A 16,961-nucleotide genomic window follows, 5' to 3' on the forward strand; every position below is an offset into this window, starting at 1 on the left:
AAGTGCCCTGTCCCGTATGCAGGTGGCGTGGATCTGCTATGGGGCCCGACCGTGAACTTGACCCGGGACCCTATGTGTCACTGTGGTCCGGGAAAGTTGGTGGTGGGCGATGGGACTTGGAATCCCCATCCCGTGCAGATTCTGGTGGTCCAACGTGCAATATGTCCCACTCTAGGGCTCTGCACCCTGCTTGCACTGGCACTGTGGGAACGGTTAGGCTCAACCTCCAGCTACCTAGTTCTCTGTCTCAATAGCTCCACCGGTTGCCTCTCGCTTTTTTCTAGTCTGCCTGGTTCTAGCAGGAGATGCTCTTAAGCACTCTCTCCTGTGACTGTGTTGTTCAGAGTCTCAGCCTATTCTCCAGTGTGTTCCTTACTCTCTCAGTGCGGCCCCCACCTTCCTGGTGACTCACTAGTGGTTGTCCCAACCGGGAATTTCCAAGGGTGTCTGGCTTCCTGAGTTGTGTAACTGGCTGACTTACTGGATGTTGTGTAAGTGAAAAACACCAGTGATTAACCTCTTCTTAACCGGAATAAACATTGCACCTTAAATCAGATGCAATACCCTGTGGCGACTGAGCCTCAGGGGCACCACATTCCCCCACAGTGAATCGCAGCACTCCGGGGCTGCAAAACAAAATACAGAGTATACCGCAATTTTTGTCATACATATCAACAGGTTAAACATTCTTCCCTTTCTGGGAGGTCTATCACTTTAACGTTTCAAATATCCAAACTCCTATCAGTTCTATAAATCCTTATACACTTTACACAAAAAGCAGAGAGAAGCAGTATAGAAAAATAGCAGAAGAGCAGAGCAAAATAGCACATCAAAACTCTATATCTGTACATTAATAGCATCAATCAAACTTTTCATCAGCAGAGTCCATGGTGCCATAAACCGGTGCTAATTAGTTACAAAGGCAGTCCTATCCATACATGTCACGGTGACCCAGACATCCATTTTGTTAAACAGGAGAAGAAAAAGAGAAAGAAGAAAAAAAAAAAAAAGATCAATACTCTCAATAACTGTATACACTTCCGTCCAATATTTAGAAGCCTCTCTATGATGCTCCAAGGCCCTCCAGGCATCCAGGTTTGGAGAAGACGAAGGCAGCTGGTCTCACTGCTGGCTGTGTCGCCGGCGTTGCTTTCAGACAGCCAGGGGAGCAGTTCTTGTGGACAGTGTATGGATAGAGCAGTCTACGAAGTAGGAGGGAAAGTCCCCGGGGCTGATGTATGGATCTAGCAGTCCAGGAAGTAGGAGGCGATGTCCCCGGGGCTGATGTATGGATTTAGTAGTCTGGGAAGTAGAATGCGATGTCCCCTGAAGCCAGTGTATGGATCTAGCAGTCTGGGAAGTAGAAGGCGATGTCCCCTGGAGACAGTGTATGGATCTAGCAGTCCAGGAAGTAGGAGGCGATGTCCCCGGGACTGATGTATGGATTTAGCAGTCCGGGAAGTAGGAGGCGATGTCCCCTGAAGCCAGTGTATGGATCTAGCAGTCTGGGAAGTAGGAGGCGATGTCCCTGGGGTCGGTGTATGGATCTAGCAGTCCGGTAAGTAGGAGGCGATGTCCCTGGGGTCGGTGTATGGATCTAGCAGTCCATGAAGTAGGAGGAGATGTCCCTGGGGTCGGTGTATGGATCTAGCAGTCAGGGAACTAGGAGGCGATGTCCCTGGGGTCGGTGTATGGATCTAGCAGTCCATGAAGTAGAAGGCGATGTCCCTGGGGACGGTGTATGGATCTAGCAGTCCAGGAAGTAGGAGGCGATGTCCCTGGGGTTGGTGTATGGATCTAGCAGTCCGGGAAGTAGGAGGCGATGTCCCTGGGGTCGGTGTATGGATCTAGCAGTCCAGGAAGTAGGAGGCTATGTCCCTGGGGTCGGTGTATGGATCTAGCAGTCCAGGAAGTAGGAGGAAATGTCCCTGGCGTCGGTGTATGGATCTAGCAGTCCATGAAGTAGGAGGTGATGTCCCTGGGGTCGGTGTCTGGATCTAGCAGTCCAGGAAGTAGGAGGCGATGTCCCTGGGGTCGGTGTATGAATCTAGCAGTCCATGAAGTAGGAGGCGATGTCCCTGGGGTCGGTGTCTGGATCTAGCAGTCCATGAAGTAGGAGGTGTCGTGGAAACCTTGCTATACAAAAAAAGCTATAGGAAAAAGACAAATGGTCTCACACGTTTGCCAGTGTTAACTAAATCAAGTTGGTCGATCGATCGGAGAACAAGGACACACACACAGCCAATTGTGTCAGTGTGCTAGGCTTGTCTGACCCTCAGATGCCCAAGACACTAGTTTTATTACTATCACAAAGAAAGGGGCATGACTTAATAGATTACCTTAAATGGGTATATAGGTTGAAAATAACAAAATCGTAAATTATGGATCCTGCTGCATTCCTAAAAATCTAGTTCTGTCCAGTTTTCTGGACCTTCATTAACAAAGACATTTGAGACAAAAGCATCTTTATAACAAAGAGTACACCCTGTGTTATTGCTTTTATGAATAACACTTATGAAGCTAATATAAAAGTACAAAATTATCAAAGATATATAGATATATAAATTGCTTAAATGATAATCAAACTTAATATAAAATATTAACCATAACAGAGGCGATGTCCCTGGGGTCGGTGTATGGATCTAGCAGTCCAGGAAGTAGGAGGCGATGTCCCTGGGGTCGGTGTATGGATGTAGCAGTCCGGGAAGTAGGAGGCGATGTCCCTGGGGTCGGTGTCTGGATCTAGCAGTCCGGGAAGTAGGAGGAGATGTCCCTGGGGTCGGTGTATGGATCTAGCAGTCCAAGAAGTAGGAGGAGATGTCCCTGGGGTCGGTGTATGGATCTAGCAGTCCAGGAAGTAGGAGGAGATGTCCCTGGCGTCGGTGTATGGATCTAGCAGTCCAGGAAGTAGGAGGAGATGTCCCTGGGGTCGGTGTATGGATCTAGCAGTCCAGGAAGTAGGAGGAGATGTCCCTGGGGTCGGTGTATGGATCTAGCAGTCCGGGAAGTAGGAGGAGATGTCCCTGGGGTCGGTGTATGGATCTAGCAGTCCAGGAAGTAGGAGGAGATGTCCCTGGCGTTGGTGTATGGATCTAGCAGTCCAGGAAGTAGGAGGAGATGTCCCTGGGGTCGGTGTATGGATCTAGCAGTCCAGGAAGTAGGAGGAGATGTCCCTGGGGTCGGTGTATGGATCTAGCAGTCCGGGAAGTAGGAGGAGATGTCCCTGGGGTCGGTGTCTGGATCTAGCAGTCCAGGAAGTAGGAGGCGATGTCCCTGGGGTCGGTGTATGGATCTAGCAGTCCAGGAAGTAGGAGGCGATGTCCCTGGGGTCGGTGTCAGGATCTAGCAGTCCAGGAAGTAGGAGGAGATGTCCCTGGGGTCGGTGTATGGATCTAGCAGTCCGGGAAGTAGGAGGAGATGTCCCTGGGGTCGGTGTCTGGATCTAGCAGTCCAGGAAGTAGGAGGCGATGTCCCTGGGGTCGGTGTATGGATCTAGCAGTCCGGGAAGTAGGAGGAGATGTCCCTGGGGTCGGTGTCTGGATCTAGCAGTCCAGGAAGTAGGAGGCGATGTCCCTGGGGTCGGTGTCAGGATCTAGCAGTCCAGGAAGTAGGAGGAGATGTCCCTGGGGTCGGTGTATGGATCTAGCAGTCCGGGAAGTAGGAGGAGATGTCCCTGGGGTCGGTGTCTGGATCTAGCAGTCCAGGAAGTAGGAGGAGATGTCCCTGGGGTCGGTGTATGGATCTAGCAGTCCAGGAAGTAGGAGGAGATGTCGCCGGGGGCCGGAGCTTTCCGGGAGGACAGCAGCTCCTCCACATTCTTGTAGTGGTAGAAGATTGGACCTTGGAGCAGATACAACCCATGAGTATTACACATAGCGCTGTCCAGATTTGTGTGGATGATGGTCCGGTCTTCTCCATAACGCTTCTGTGTGGTCAGGTCCACTAGGATGAGCTTGTTACCTATGTAAACATGCAGGGCAGTCAAAGATTGCAAGAAAACCTGCTGTAACGTAAAAAAGGGCACTAAATATCCCCCAAGTCTGAAGTGTCCACCAACATCCCCCCAAACACAACACATCCTCCATCAGGCCTCAAACCTCATAATGAGCCAGAGTTATCACATCTTACACTCCAGTCACCCCCAGAGCTGCAGTCACTATTCTGCTGTTACATCATGTTTTATCCTCCAGTCACCCCCAGAGCTGCAGTCACTATTCTGCTGTTACATCATGTCTTATCCTCCAGTCACCCCCAGAGCTGCAGTCACTATTCTGATGTTACCTTGTGTCTTATCCTCCAATCACACCCAGAGCTGCAGTCACTATTCTGCTGTTACCTTGTGTCTTATCCTCCAGTCACCCCCAGAGCTGCAGTCACTATTCTGCTGTTACCTTGTGTCTTATCCTCCAGTCACCCCCAGAGCTGCCGTCACTATTCTGCTGTTACATCATGTCTTATCCTTCAGTCACCTCCAGACCTGCAGTCACTATTCTGCTGTTACATCGTGTCTTATTCTCTAGTCACCTCCAGAGCTGAAATCACTATTCTACTGTTACCGTGTGTCTTATCCTCCAGTCACCCCCAGAGCTGCAGTCACTATTCTGCTGGTACATCATGTCTTATCCTTCAGTCACTTCCAGAGCTGCAGTCACTATTCTACTGTTACATCGTGCCTTATTCTCCAGTCACCTCCAGAGCTGCAATCACTATTCTACTGTTACATCATGTCTTATCCTCCAGTCACCTCCAGAGCTGCACTCACTATTCTGCTGTTACATTCTGTCTTATCCTCCAGTCACCTCCAGAGCTGCAGTCACTATTCTGCTGTTGCATCATGTCTTATCCTCCAGTCACCTCCAGAGCTGCAGTCACTATTCTGCTGTTACATCATGTCTTATCCTCCAGTCACCTCTAGAGCTGCAGTCACTATTGTGCTTTTACATCATGTCTGATCCTCCAGTCACCTTCAGAGCTATACTCACTATTCTGCCATTACATCGTGTCTTATTCTCCAGTCACCTCCAGAGCTGCAGTCACTATTCTGCTTTTACATCACGTTTTATCCTCCAGTCACCTCCAGAGCTGCAGTCACTATTCTGCTGTTACATCACGTTTTATCCTCCAGTCACCTCCAGAGCTGCAGTCACTATTCTGCTTTTACATCACGTTTTATCCTCCAGTCACCTCCAGAGCTGCAGTCACTATTCTGCTTTTACATCACGTTTTATCCTCCAGTCACCTCCAGAGCTGCAGTCACTATTCTGCTTTTACATCACGTTTTATCCTCCAGTCACCTCCAGAGCTGCAGTCACTATTCTGCTTTTACATCACGTTTTATCCTCCAGTGTACAGTATATACCTTGCTGGCGCCCATGATGTAGACAACTTACCCATAATGAGATATAAGTCACTGGAGTGCGGGCAGGTGAAGGCTGCGTCTACTGCCGTCACCCCGCTCACGTCCCATTCTTCCTGTATGGCCTTTGGATATCCTGCAACTGGGATATATATCTGATCGGACAGGTAAACGGAGACCTGAGAGCCCTATGAGACAAAAGTGAGAGCTGCTGGTGTCGAGGGCTGCACAAGTTGCCAGTATCGGGGGCTACAGGTCATTGATGGGATCATTAAGTCACAGTTGTGCTGCTCTATAGTGACAGAGAAGATGCCGCCTTCACTCCGGCAATCGGTGGACAAGCTCTTCTACATGAAAATGATACAGAACTCACATCTGAGAAGAACAAGTGACAGAGATTCAGGGGCCAAGTGTCTCCGGATCTGACAACCGAGCTACTATGGGAAGTTCCGAGAAGAAAAGTTGTCAGAACCCTCCATCCAGCATCCAGGCCCTAGAAGACCTCGTTCTGGAGATGGAGGAAGATGGCGGCCTGAGAGCAGAGAGGAGTGCTGAGGAGAGGGCCTGAGAGCAGAGAGAAGTGCTGAGGAGAGGGCCTGAGAGCAGAGAGAAGTGCTGAGGAGATGACCTGAGAGCAGAGAGGAGTGCTGAGGAGAAGGCCTGAGAGCAGAGAGGAGTGCTGAGGAGAGGGCCTGAGAGCAGAGAGAAGTGCTGAGGGGAGGGCCTGAGAGCAGAGAGAAGTGCTGAGGAGAGGGCCTGGGAGCAGAGAGAAGTGCTGAGGAGAGGGCCTGAGAGCAGAGAGAAGTGCTGAGGAGAGGGCCTGGGAGCAGAGAGAAGTGCTGAGGAGAGGGCCTGAGAGCAGAGAGAAGTGCTGAGGGGAGGGCCTGAGAGCAGAGAGAAGTGCTGAGGGGAGGGCCTGAGAGCAGAGAGAAGTGCTGAGGAGAGGGCCTGAGAGCAGAGAGAAGTGCTGAGGGGAGGGCCTGAGAGCAGAGAGAAGTGCTGAGGAGATGACCTGAGAGCAGAGAGGAGTGCTGAGGAGAGGGCCTGAGAGCAGAGAGAAGTGCTGAGGAGAGGGCCTGAGAGCAGAGAGAAGTGCTGAGGAGAGGGCCTGAGAGCAGAGAGAAGTGCTGAGGAGATGACCTGAGAGCAGAGAGAAGTGCTGAGGAGAGGGCCTGAGAGCAGAGAGAAGTGCTGAGGAGAGGGCCTGAGAGCAGAGAGAAGTGCTGAGGAGATGGGCAGAGCAGAGAGGAATGCTGAGGAGAGGGCATGAGAGCAGAGAGAAGTGCTGAGGAGAGGGCCTAACAGCAGAGAGAAGCGATGAGGAGAGGGCCTGACAGCAGAGAGGAGTGCTGAGGAGACAGCCTGAGAGCAGAGAGGACTGCTGAGGAGAGGGCCTGAGAGCAGAGAGGACTGCTGAGGAGAGGGCCTGAGAGCAGAGAGAAGTGCTGAGGAGAGGGCCTGAGAGCAGAGAGAAGTGCTGAGGAGAGGGCCTGACAGCAGAGAGAAGCGATGAGGAGAGGGCCTGAGAGCAGAGAGAAGTGCTGAGGAGACAGCCTGAGAGCAGAGAGGACTGCTGAGGAGAGGGTCTGAGACCAAAGAGAAGTGCTGAGGAGAGGGCCTGAGAGCAGAGAGAAGTGCTGAAGAGAGGGCCTGGGAGCAGAGAGAAGTGCTGAGGAGAGGGCCTGACAGCAGAGAGAAGTGCTGAGGAGAGGGCCTGAGAGCAGAGAGAAGTGCTGATGAGATGACCTTAGAGCAGAGAGGAGTGCTGAGGAGAGGGCCTGAGAGCAGAGAGAAGTGCTGAGGAGAGGGCCTGAGAGCAGAGAGAAGTGCTGAGGAGATGGGCAGAGCAGAGAGGAATGCTGAGGAGAGGGCCTGAGAGCAGAGAGAAGTGCTGAGGAGAGGGCCTGAGAGCTGAGAGAAGTGCTGAGGAGAGGGCCTGACAGCAGAGAGGAGTGCTGAGGAGAGGGCCTGAGAGCAGAGAGGAGCGCTGAGGAGAGGGTCTGAGAGAAGAGAGGAGCGCTGAGGAGAGGGTCTGAGAGCTGAGAGAAGTGCTGATGAGATGACCTTAGAGCAGAGAGGAGTGCTGACGAGGCGGCCTGAGAGCAGAGAGAAGTGCTGAGGAGATGGGCAGAGCAGAGAGGAGTGCTGAGGAGAGGGCCTGAGAGCAGAGAGGAGTGCTGAGGAGATGACCTTAGAGCAGAGAGGAGTGCTGAGTAGAGGGTCTGAGAGCAGAGAGGAGTGCTGACGAGGCGGCCTGACAGCAGAGAGAAGCGATGAGGAGATGACCTTAGAGCAGAGAGGAGAGCTGATGAGATGACCTGAGAGCAGAGAGGAGTGCTGATGAGATGACCTGAGAGCAGAGAGGAGTGCTGACGAGGCGGCCTGAGAGCAGAGAGGAGTGCTGAGGAGAGGGCCTGAGAGCAGAGAGGAGTGCTGAGGAGAGGGCCTGAGAGCAGAGAGGAGTGCTGAGGAGAGGGCCTGAGAGCAGAGAGGAGTACTGAGGAGAGGGCCTGACAGCAGAGAGAAGCGATGAGGAGAGGGCCTGACAGCAGAGAGAAGTGATGAGGAGAGGGCCTGACAGCAGAGAGAAGCGATAAGGAGATGACCTTAGAGCAGAGAGGAGTGCTGATGAGGCGGCCTGGGAGCAGAAAGGAGTGCTGAGGAGATGACCTGAGAGCAGAGAGAAGTGCTGAGTAGAGGGTATGAGAGTTGAGAGAAGTGCTGAGGAGAGGGCCTGAGAGCTGAGAGAAGTGCTGAGGAGAGGGACTGAGAGCTGAGAGAAGTGCTGAGGAGAGGGCCTGAGAGCTGAGAGAAGTGCTGAGGAGAGGGTCTGAGAGCAGAGAGAAGTGCTGAGGAGACGGCGTGAGAGCTGAGAGAAGCGATGAGGAGACAGCCTGAGAGCAGAGAGGAGTACTGAGGAGAGGGCCTGAGAGCAGAGAGGAGTGCTGAGGAGACAGCCTGAGAGCAGAGAGAAGTGCTGAGTAGAGGGTCTGAGAGCTGAGAGAAGTGCTGAGGAGAGGGCCTGAGAGCAGAGAGAAGTGCTGAGGAGAGGGCCTGAGAGCAGAGAGAAGTGCTGAGGAGACAGCCTGAGAGCAGAGAGGAGTGCTGAGGAGACGGCGTGAGAGCAGAGAGAAGCGATGAGGAGACGGCCTGAGAGCAGAGAGGAGTACTGAGGAGAGGGCCTGAGAGCAGAGAGGAGCGCTGAGGAGAGGGCCTGAGAGCAGATAGGAGCGCTGAGGAGAGGGCCTGAGAGCAGAGAGGAGTACTGAGGAGAGGGCCTGGAGCAGAGAGGAGTGCTGAGGAGAGGGCCTGAGAGCAGAGAGGAGCGCTGAGGAGAGGGCCTGAGAGCAGAGAGGAGTGCTGAGGAGAGGGCCTGAGAGCAGAGAGAAGCGATGAGGAGACAGCCTGAGAGCAGAGAGGAGTACTGAGGAGAGGGCCTGAGAGCAGAGAGGAGCGCTGAGGAGAGGGCCTGAGAGCAGAGAGGAGTGCTGAGGAGAGGGCCTGAGAGCAGAGAGAAGTGCTGAGGGGAGGGCCTGAGAGCAGAGAGAAGTGCTGAGGGGAGGGCCTGAGAGCAGAGAGAAGTGCTGAGGGGAGGGCCTGAGAGCAGAGAGAAGTGCTGAGGAGAGGGCCTGAGAGCAGAGAGAAGTGCTGAGGGGAGGGCCTGAGAGCAGAGAGAAGTGCTGAGGAGATGACCTGAGAGCAGAGAGGAGTGCTGAGGAGAGGGCCTGAGAGCAGAGAGAAGTGCTGAGGAGAGGGCCTGAGAGCAGAGAGAAGTGCTGAGGAGAGGGCCTGAGAGCAGAGAGAAGTGCTGAGGAGATGACCTGAGAGCAGAGAGAAGTGCTGAGGAGAGGGCCTGAGAGCAGAGAGAAGTGCTGAGGAGAGGGCCTGAGAGCAGAGAGAAGTGCTGAGGAGATGGGCAGAGCAGAGAGGAATGCTGAGGAGAGGGCATGAGAGCAGAGAGAAGTGCTGAGGAGAGGGCCTAACAGCAGAGAGAAGCGATGAGGAGAGGGCCTGACAGCAGAGAGGAGTGCTGAGGAGACAGCCTGAGAGCAGAGAGGACTGCTGAGGAGAGGGCCTGAGAGCAGAGAGGACTGCTGAGGAGAGGGCCTGAGAGCAGAGAGAAGTGCTGAGGAGAGGGCCTGAGAGCAGAGAGAAGTGCTGAGGAGAGGGCCTGACAGCAGAGAGAAGCGATGAGGAGAGGGCCTGAGAGCAGAGAGAAGTGCTGAGGAGACAGCCTGAGAGCAGAGAGGACTGCTGAGGAGAGGGTCTGAGACCAAAGAGAAGTGCTGAGGAGAGGGCCTGAGAGCAGAGAGAAGTGCTGAAGAGAGGGCCTGGGAGCAGAGAGAAGTGCTGAGGAGAGGGCCTGACAGCAGAGAGAAGTGCTGAGGAGAGGGCCTGGGAGCAGAGAGAAGTGCTGAGGAGAGGGCCTGAGAGCAGAGAGAAGTGCTGAGGAGAGGGCCTGAGAGCAGAGAGAAGTGCTGATGAGATGACCTTAGAGCAGAGAGGAGTGCTGAGGAGAGGGCCTGAGAGCAGAGAGAAGTGCTGAGGAGAGGGCCTGAGAGCAGAGAGAAGTGCTGAGGAGATGGGCAGAGCAGAGAGGAATGCTGAGGAGAGGGCCTGAGAGCAGAGAGAAGTGCTGAGGAGAGGGCCTGAGAGCTGAGAGAAGTGCTGAGGAGAGGGCCTGACAGCAGAGAGGAGTGCTGAGGAGAGGGCCTGAGAGCAGAGAGGAGCGCTGAGGAGAGGGTCTGAGAGAAGAGAGGAGCGCTGAGGAGAGGGTCTGAGAGCTGAGAGAAGTGCTGATGAGATGACCTTAGAGCAGAGAGGAGTGCTGACGAGGCGGCCTGAGAGCAGAGAGAAGTGCTGAGGAGATGGGCAGAGCAGAGAGGAGTGCTGAGGAGAGGGCCTGAGAGCAGAGAGGAGTGCTGAGGAGATGACCTTAGAGCAGAGAGGAGTGCTGAGTAGAGGGTCTGAGAGCAGAGAGGAGTGCTGACGAGGCGGCCTGACAGCAGAGAGAAGCGATGAGGAGATGACCTTAGAGCAGAGAGGAGAGCTGATGAGATGACCTGAGAGCAGAGAGGAGTGCTGATGAGATGACCTGAGAGCAGAGAGGAGTGCTGACGAGGCGGCCTGAGAGCAGAGAGGAGTGCTGAGGAGAGGGCCTGAGAGCAGAGAGGAGTGCTGAGGAGAGGGCCTGAGAGCAGAGAGGAGTGCTGAGGAGAGGGCCTGAGAGCAGAGAGGAGTACTGAGGAGAGGGCCTGACAGCAGAGAGAAGCGATGAGGAGAGGGCCTGACAGCAGAGAGAAGTGATGAGGAGAGGGCCTGACAGCAGAGAGAAGCGATAAGGAGATGACCTTAGAGCAGAGAGGAGTGCTGATGAGGCGGCCTGGGAGCAGAAAGGAGTGCTGAGGAGATGACCTGAGAGCAGAGAGAAGTGCTGAGTAGAGGGTATGAGAGTTGAGAGAAGTGCTGAGGAGAGGGCCTGAGAGCTGAGAGAAGTGCTGAGGAGAGGGACTGAGAGCTGAGAGAAGTGCTGAGGAGAGGGCCTGAGAGCTGAGAGAAGTGCTGAGGAGAGGGTCTGAGAGCAGAGAGAAGTGCTGAGGAGACGGCGTGAGAGCTGAGAGAAGCGATGAGGAGACAGCCTGAGAGCAGAGAGGAGTACTGAGGAGAGGGCCTGAGAGCAGAGAGGAGTGCTGAGGAGACAGCCTGAGAGCAGAGAGAAGTGCTGAGTAGAGGGTCTGAGAGCTGAGAGAAGTGCTGAGGAGAGGGCCTGAGAGCAGAGAGAAGTGCTGAGGAGAGGGCCTGAGAGCAGAGAGAAGTGCTGAGGAGACAGCCTGAGAGCAGAGAGGAGTGCTGAGGAGACGGCGTGAGAGCAGAGAGAAGCGATGAGGAGACGGCCTGAGAGCAGAGAGGAGTACTGAGGAGAGGGCCTGAGAGCAGAGAGGAGCGCTGAGGAGAGGGCCTGAGAGCAGATAGGAGCGCTGAGGAGAGGGCCTGAGAGCAGAGAGGAGTACTGAGGAGAGGGCCTGGAGCAGAGAGGAGTGCTGAGGAGAGGGCCTGAGAGCAGAGAGGAGCGCTGAGGAGAGGGCCTGAGAGCAGAGAGGAGTGCTGAGGAGAGGGCCTGAGAGCAGAGAGAAGCGATGAGGAGACAGCCTGAGAGCAGAGAGGAGTACTGAGGAGAGGGCCTGAGAGCAGAGAGGAGCGCTGAGGAGAGGGCCTGAGAGCAGAGAGGAGTGCTGAGGAGAGGGCCTGAGAGCAGAGAGAAGTGCTGAGGAGACAGCCTGAGAGCAGAGAGAAGTGCTGAGTAGAGGGTCTGAGAGCTGAGAGAAGTGCTGAGGAGAGGGCCTGGGAGCAGAGAGAAGTGCTGAGGAGAGGGCCTGAGAGCAGAGAGAAGTGCTGAGTAGAGGGCCTGACAGCAGAGAGAAGTGCTGAGGAGAGGGCCTGAGAGCTGAGAAAAGTGCTGAGGAGAGGGTCTGAGAGCAGAAATGAGTACTGAGGAGAGGGCCTGAGAGCTGAGAGAAGCGCTGAGGAGAGGACCTGAGAGCAGAAATGAGTGCTGAGTAGAGGGCCTGAGAGCTGAGAGAAGCGATGAGGAGACAGCCTGAGAGCAGAGAGGAGTACTGAGGAGAGGGCCTGAGAGCAGAGAGGAGCGCTGAGGAGAGGGCCTGAGAGCAGAGGAGTGCTGAGGAGAGGGCCTGAGACCAAAGAGAAGTGCTGAGGAGAGGGCCTGACAGCAGAGAGAAGTGCTGAGGAGAGGGCCTGAGAGCAGAGAGAAGCGATGAGGAGAGGGCCTGAAAGCTGAGACAAGTGCTGAGGAGAGGGCCTGACAGCAGAGAGAAGCGATGAGTAGAGGGCCTGGGAGCAGAGAGGAGTGCTGAGGAGAGGGCCTGAGAGTAGAGAGAAGTGCTGAGGAGAGGGCCTGAGAGCAGAGAGAAGTGCTGAGGAGAGGGCCTGAGAGCAGAAATGAGTGCTGAGGAGTGGGCCTGAGAGCAGAAATGAGTGCTGAGGAGAGAGCCTGAAAGCAGATAAGAGCACTGAGGAGACATCCTGACAGCAGAGAGAAGTGCTGAGGAGAGGGCCTGAGAGCAGAGAGGAGTACTGAGGAGAGGGCCTGAGAGCAGAGAGAAGTGCTGAGGAGAGGGCCTGAGAGCAGAGAGAAGTGCTGAGGAGAGGGCCTGAGAGCAGAAATGAGTGCTGAGAGGGCCTGACAGCAGAGAGAAGTGCTGAGGAGAGGACCTGACAGCAGAGAGAAGCGATGAGGAGAGGGCCTGAGAGCAGAGAGAAGTGCTGAGGAGAGGGACTGAGAGCAGAGAGAAGTGCTGAGTAGAGGGTCGGAGAGCTGAGAGAAGTGCTGAGGAGAGGGCCTGAGAGCAGAGAGAAGTGCTGAGGAGAGGGCCTGAGAGCAGAGAGAAGTGCTGAGGAGAGGGCCTGAGAGCAGAGAGAAGTGCAGAGTAGAGGGTCGGAGAGCTGAGAGAAGTGCTGAGGAGAGGGCCTGAGAGCAGAGAGAAGTGCTGAGGAGAGGGCCTGAGAGCAGAGAGAAGTGCTGAGGAGACGGCGTGAGAGCTGAGAGAAGCGATGAGGAGACAGCCTGAGAGCAGAGAGGAGTACTGAGGAGAGGGCCTGAGAGCAGAGAGGAGCGCTGAGGAGAGGGCCTGAGAGCAGAGGAGTGCTGAGGAGAGGGCCTGAGAGCAGAGAGAAGCGATGAGGAGACAGCCTGAGAGCAGAGAGGAGTACTGAGGAGAGGGCCTGAGAGCAGAGAGGAGCGCTGAGGAGAGGGCCTGAGAGCAGAGAGGAGTGCTGAGGAGAGGGCCTGAGAGCTGAGAGAAGTGCTGAGGAGAGGGCCTGACAGCAGAGAGAAGCGATGAGGAGAGGGCCTGAAAGCTGAGACAAGTGCTGAGGAGAGGGCCTGACAGCAGAGAGAAGCGATGAGTAGAGGGCCTGAGAGCAGAGAGGAGTGCTGAGGAGAGGGCCTGAGAGTAGAGAGAAGTGCTGAGGAGAGGGCCTGAGAGCAGAAATGAGTGCTGAGGAGTGGGCCTGAGAGCAGAAATGAGTGCTGAGGAGAGAGCCTGACAGCAGATAAGAGCACTGAGGAGACATCCTGACAGCAGAGAGAAGTGCTGAGGAGAGGGCCTGAGAGCAGAGAGAAGTGCTGAGGAGAGGGCCTGAGAGCAGAAATGAGTGCTGAGAGGGCCTGACAGCAGAGAGAAGTGCTGAGGAGAGGACCTGACAGCAGAGAGAAGCGATGAGGAGAGGGCCTGAGAGCAGAGAGAAGTGCTGAGGAGAGGGCCTGAGAGCAGAGAGAAGTGCTGAGTAGAGGGTCGGAGAGCTGAGAGAAGTGCTGAGGAGAGGGCCTGAGAGCAGAGAGAAGTGCTGAGGAGAGGGCCTGAGAGCAGAGAGAAGTGCTGAGGAGAGGGCCTGAGAGCTGAGAGAAGTGCTGAGGAGAGGGCCTGAGAGCAGAGAGAAGTGCTGAGTAGAGGGTCGGAGAGCTGAGAGAAGTGCTGAGGAGAGGGCCTGAGAGCAGAGAGAAGTGCTGAGGAGAGGGCCTGAGAGCAGAGAGAAGTGCTGAGGAGAGGGCGTGAGAGCTGAGAGAAGCGATGAGGAGACAGCCTGAGAGCAGAGAGGAGTACTGAGGAGAGGGCCTGAGAGCAGAGAGGAGCGCTGAGGAGAGGGCCTGAGAGCAGAGAGAAGTGCTGAGGAGAGGGCCTGAGAGCAGAGGAGTGCTGAGGAGAGGGCCTGAGAGCAGAGAGGAGCGCTGAGGAGAGGGCCTGAGAGCAGAGAGGAGCGCTGAGGAGAGGGCCTGAGAGCAGAGAGAAGCGATGAGGAGACAGCCTGAGAGCAGAGAGGAGTACTGAGGAGAGGGCCTGAGAGCAGAGAGGAGCGCTGAGGAGAGGGGCTGAGAGCAGAGAGAAGTGCTGAGGAGAGGGCCTGAGAGCAGAGAGAAGTGCTGAGTAGAGGGCCTGACAGTAGAGAGAAGTGCTGAGGAGAGGGCCTGAGAGCGGAAAGAAGTGTTGAGGAGAGGGCCTGAGAGCTGAGAGAAGTGCTGAGGAGAGGGTCTGAGAGCAGAAATGAGTGCTGAGTAGAGGGCCTGAGAGCTGAGAGAAGTGCGAAGGAGAAGGGCCTGAGAGCTGAGAAAAGTGCTGAGGAGAGGGTCTGAGAGCTAAGAGAAGTGCTGAGGAGAGGGCCTGAGAGCAGAGAAAAGTGTTGAGGAGAGGGCCTGAGAGCAGAGAGAAGTGCTGAGGAGATGGCCTGAGAGCAGAGAGGAGTGCTGAGGAGACGGCGTGAGAGCTGAGAGAAGCAATGAGGAGACAGCCTGAGAGCAGAGAGGAGTGCTGAGGAGACGGCCTGAGAGCAGGGAGGAGTGCTGAGGAGATGGCCTGACAGCAGATAGAAGCGATGAGGAGAGGGCCTGAGAGCAGAGGAGTGCTGAGGAGAGGGCCTGAGAGCAGAGAGGAGCGATGAGGAGAGGGCCTGAGAGTAGAGAGAAGCGATGAGGAGAAAGCCTGACAGCAGAGATGAGTGCTGAGGAGAGGGCCTGAGAGCAGAGAGAAGTGCTGAGTAGAGGGCCTAACAGCAGAGAGAAGCGATGAGGAGACGGCCTAAGAGCAGAGAGGAGTGCTGAAGAGACAGCCTGAGAGCAGAGAGGACTGCTGAGGAGAGGGCCTGAGAGCAAAGAGAAGTGCTGAGTAGAGGGCCTGAGAGCAGAGAGAAGTGCTGAGGAGAGGGCCTGAGAGCTGAGAGAAGTGCTGAGGAGAGGGCCTGAGACCAAAGAGAAGTGCTGAGGAGAGGGCCTGACAGCAGAGAGAAGTGCTGAGGAGAGGGCCTGAGAGCAGAGAAGTGCTGAGGAGACGGCGTGAGAGCTGAGAGAAGTGCTGAGGAGTGGGCCTGACAGCAGATAAGAGCACTGAGAAGACATCCTGTGAGCAGAGAGCAGTGCTGAGGAGAGGGCCTGAGAGCAGAGAGGAGTACTGAGGAGGGGGCCTGAGAGCAGAGAGGAGCGCTGAGGAGAGGGCCTGAGAGCAGAGAGGAGTGCTGAGGAGAGGGCCTGAGAGCAGAGAGGAGTGCTGAGGAGACAGCCTGAGAGCAGAGAGAAGTGCTGAGTAGAGGGTCTGAGAGCTGAGAGAAGTGCTGAGGAGAGGGGCTGAGAGCAGAGAGAAGTGCTGAGGAGAGGGCCTGACAGTAGAGAGAAGTGCTGAGGAGAGGGCCTGAGAGCGGAAAGAAGTGCTGAGGAGAGGGCCTGAGAGCTGAGAGAAGTGCTGAGGAGAGGGTCTGAGAGCAGAAATGAGTGCTGAGTAGAGGGCCTGAGAGCTGAGAGAAGTACGAAGGAGAAGGGCCTGAGAGCTGAGAAAAGTGCTGAGGAGAGGGTCTGAGAGCTAAGAGAAGTGCTGAGGAGAGGGCCTGAGAGCAGAGAAAAGTGTTGAGGAGAGGGCCTGAGAGCAGAGAGAAGTGCTAAGGAGATGGCCTGAGAGCAGAGAGGAGTGCTGAGGAGACGGCGTGAGAGCTGAGAGAAGCAATGAGGAGACAGCCTGAGAGCAGAGAGGAGTGCTGAGGAGACGGCCTGAGAGCAGAGAGGAGTGCTGAGGAGATGGCCTGACAGCAGAGAGAAGCGATGAGGAGAGGGCCTGAGAGCAGAGAGGAGTGCTGAGGAGACGGCCTGACAGCAGAGAGGAGTGCTGAGGAGAGGGCCTGAGAGCAGAGGAGTGCTGAGGAGATGGCCTGACAGCAGAGAGAAGAGATGAGGAGATGGCCTGACAGCAGAGATGAGTGCTGAGGAGAGAGCCTGAGAGCAGAGAGGACTGCTGAGGAGAGGGCCTGAGAGCAGAGAGAAGTGCTGAGTAGAGGGCCTGAGAGCAGAGAGAAGTGCTGAGGAGAGGGCCTGAGAGCTGAGAGAAGTGCTGAGGAGAGGGCCTGAGACCAAAGAGAAGTGCTGAGGAGAGGGCCTGACAGCAGAGAGAAGTGCTGAGGAGAGAGCCTGAGAGCAGAGAAGTGCTGAGGAGATGGCGTGAGAGCAGAGAGAAGTGCTGAGTAGAGGGCCTAACAGCAGAGAGAAGCGATGAGGAGACGGCCTGAGAGCAGAGAGGAGTGCTGAGGAGACAGCCTGAGAGCAGAGAGGACTGCTGAGGAGAGGGCCTGAGAGCAGAGAGAAGTGCTGAGTAGAGGGCCTGAGAGCAGAGAGAAGTGCTGAGGAGAGGGCCTGAGAGCTGAGAGAAGTGCTGAGGAGAGGGCCTGAGACCAAAGAGAAGTGCTGAGGAGAGGGCCTGACAGCAGAGAGAAGTGCTGAGGAGAGAGCCTGAGAGCAGAGAAGTGCTGAGGAGATGGCGTGAGAGCTGAGAGAAGTGCTGAGGAGTGGGCCTGACAGCAGATAAGAGCACTGAGAAGACATCCTGTGAGCAGAGAGCAGTGCTGAGGAGAGGGCCTGACAGCAGAGAGAAGTGCTGAGGAGAGGGCCTGAGAGCTGAGAGAAGTGCTGAGGAGAGGGCCTGAGAGCAGAAATGAGTGCTGAGGAGAGGGCCTGACAGCAGAGAGAAGTGCTGAGGAGAGGGCCTGAGAGCAGAGAGAAGTGCTGAGGAGAGGGCCTGAGAGCAGAAAGAAGTGCTGAGGAGAGGGCCTG

At 55.5% G+C, this 16,961-nt stretch overlaps 1 protein-coding gene across 4 annotated transcripts in view; it reads right to left on the minus strand.

Moving 5' to 3' along the window:
* Positions 1-246: 246 nt before the first annotated feature.
* Positions 247-16,961, minus strand: part of HPX (hemopexin) — a 298,112-nt gene continuing 281,397 nt past the window's right edge. For 3 of the 4 annotated variants that reach the window (XM_075337717.1, XM_075337715.1, XM_075337716.1), the window contains 2 exons: positions 5,391-5,544; positions 1,000-3,960 (listed from right to left, as the gene is read on the minus strand). In XM_075337717.1, the coding sequence (XP_075193832.1) occupies positions 3,743-3,960; positions 5,391-5,544 (372 nt within the window). In that variant the 3' untranslated portion in view covers positions 1,000-3,742. Of the gene's footprint in view, positions 3,961-5,390; positions 5,545-16,961 lie in introns of all 4 variants that reach the window. The other variant, XM_075337714.1, reaches the window with a different exon arrangement.

Source organism: Anomaloglossus baeobatrachus, chromosome 2 (genome assembly GCF_048569485.1).
Source record: "Anomaloglossus baeobatrachus isolate aAnoBae1 chromosome 2, aAnoBae1.hap1, whole genome shotgun sequence".
Lineage (NCBI taxonomy): Eukaryota > Metazoa > Chordata > Amphibia > Anura > Aromobatidae > Anomaloglossus > Anomaloglossus baeobatrachus.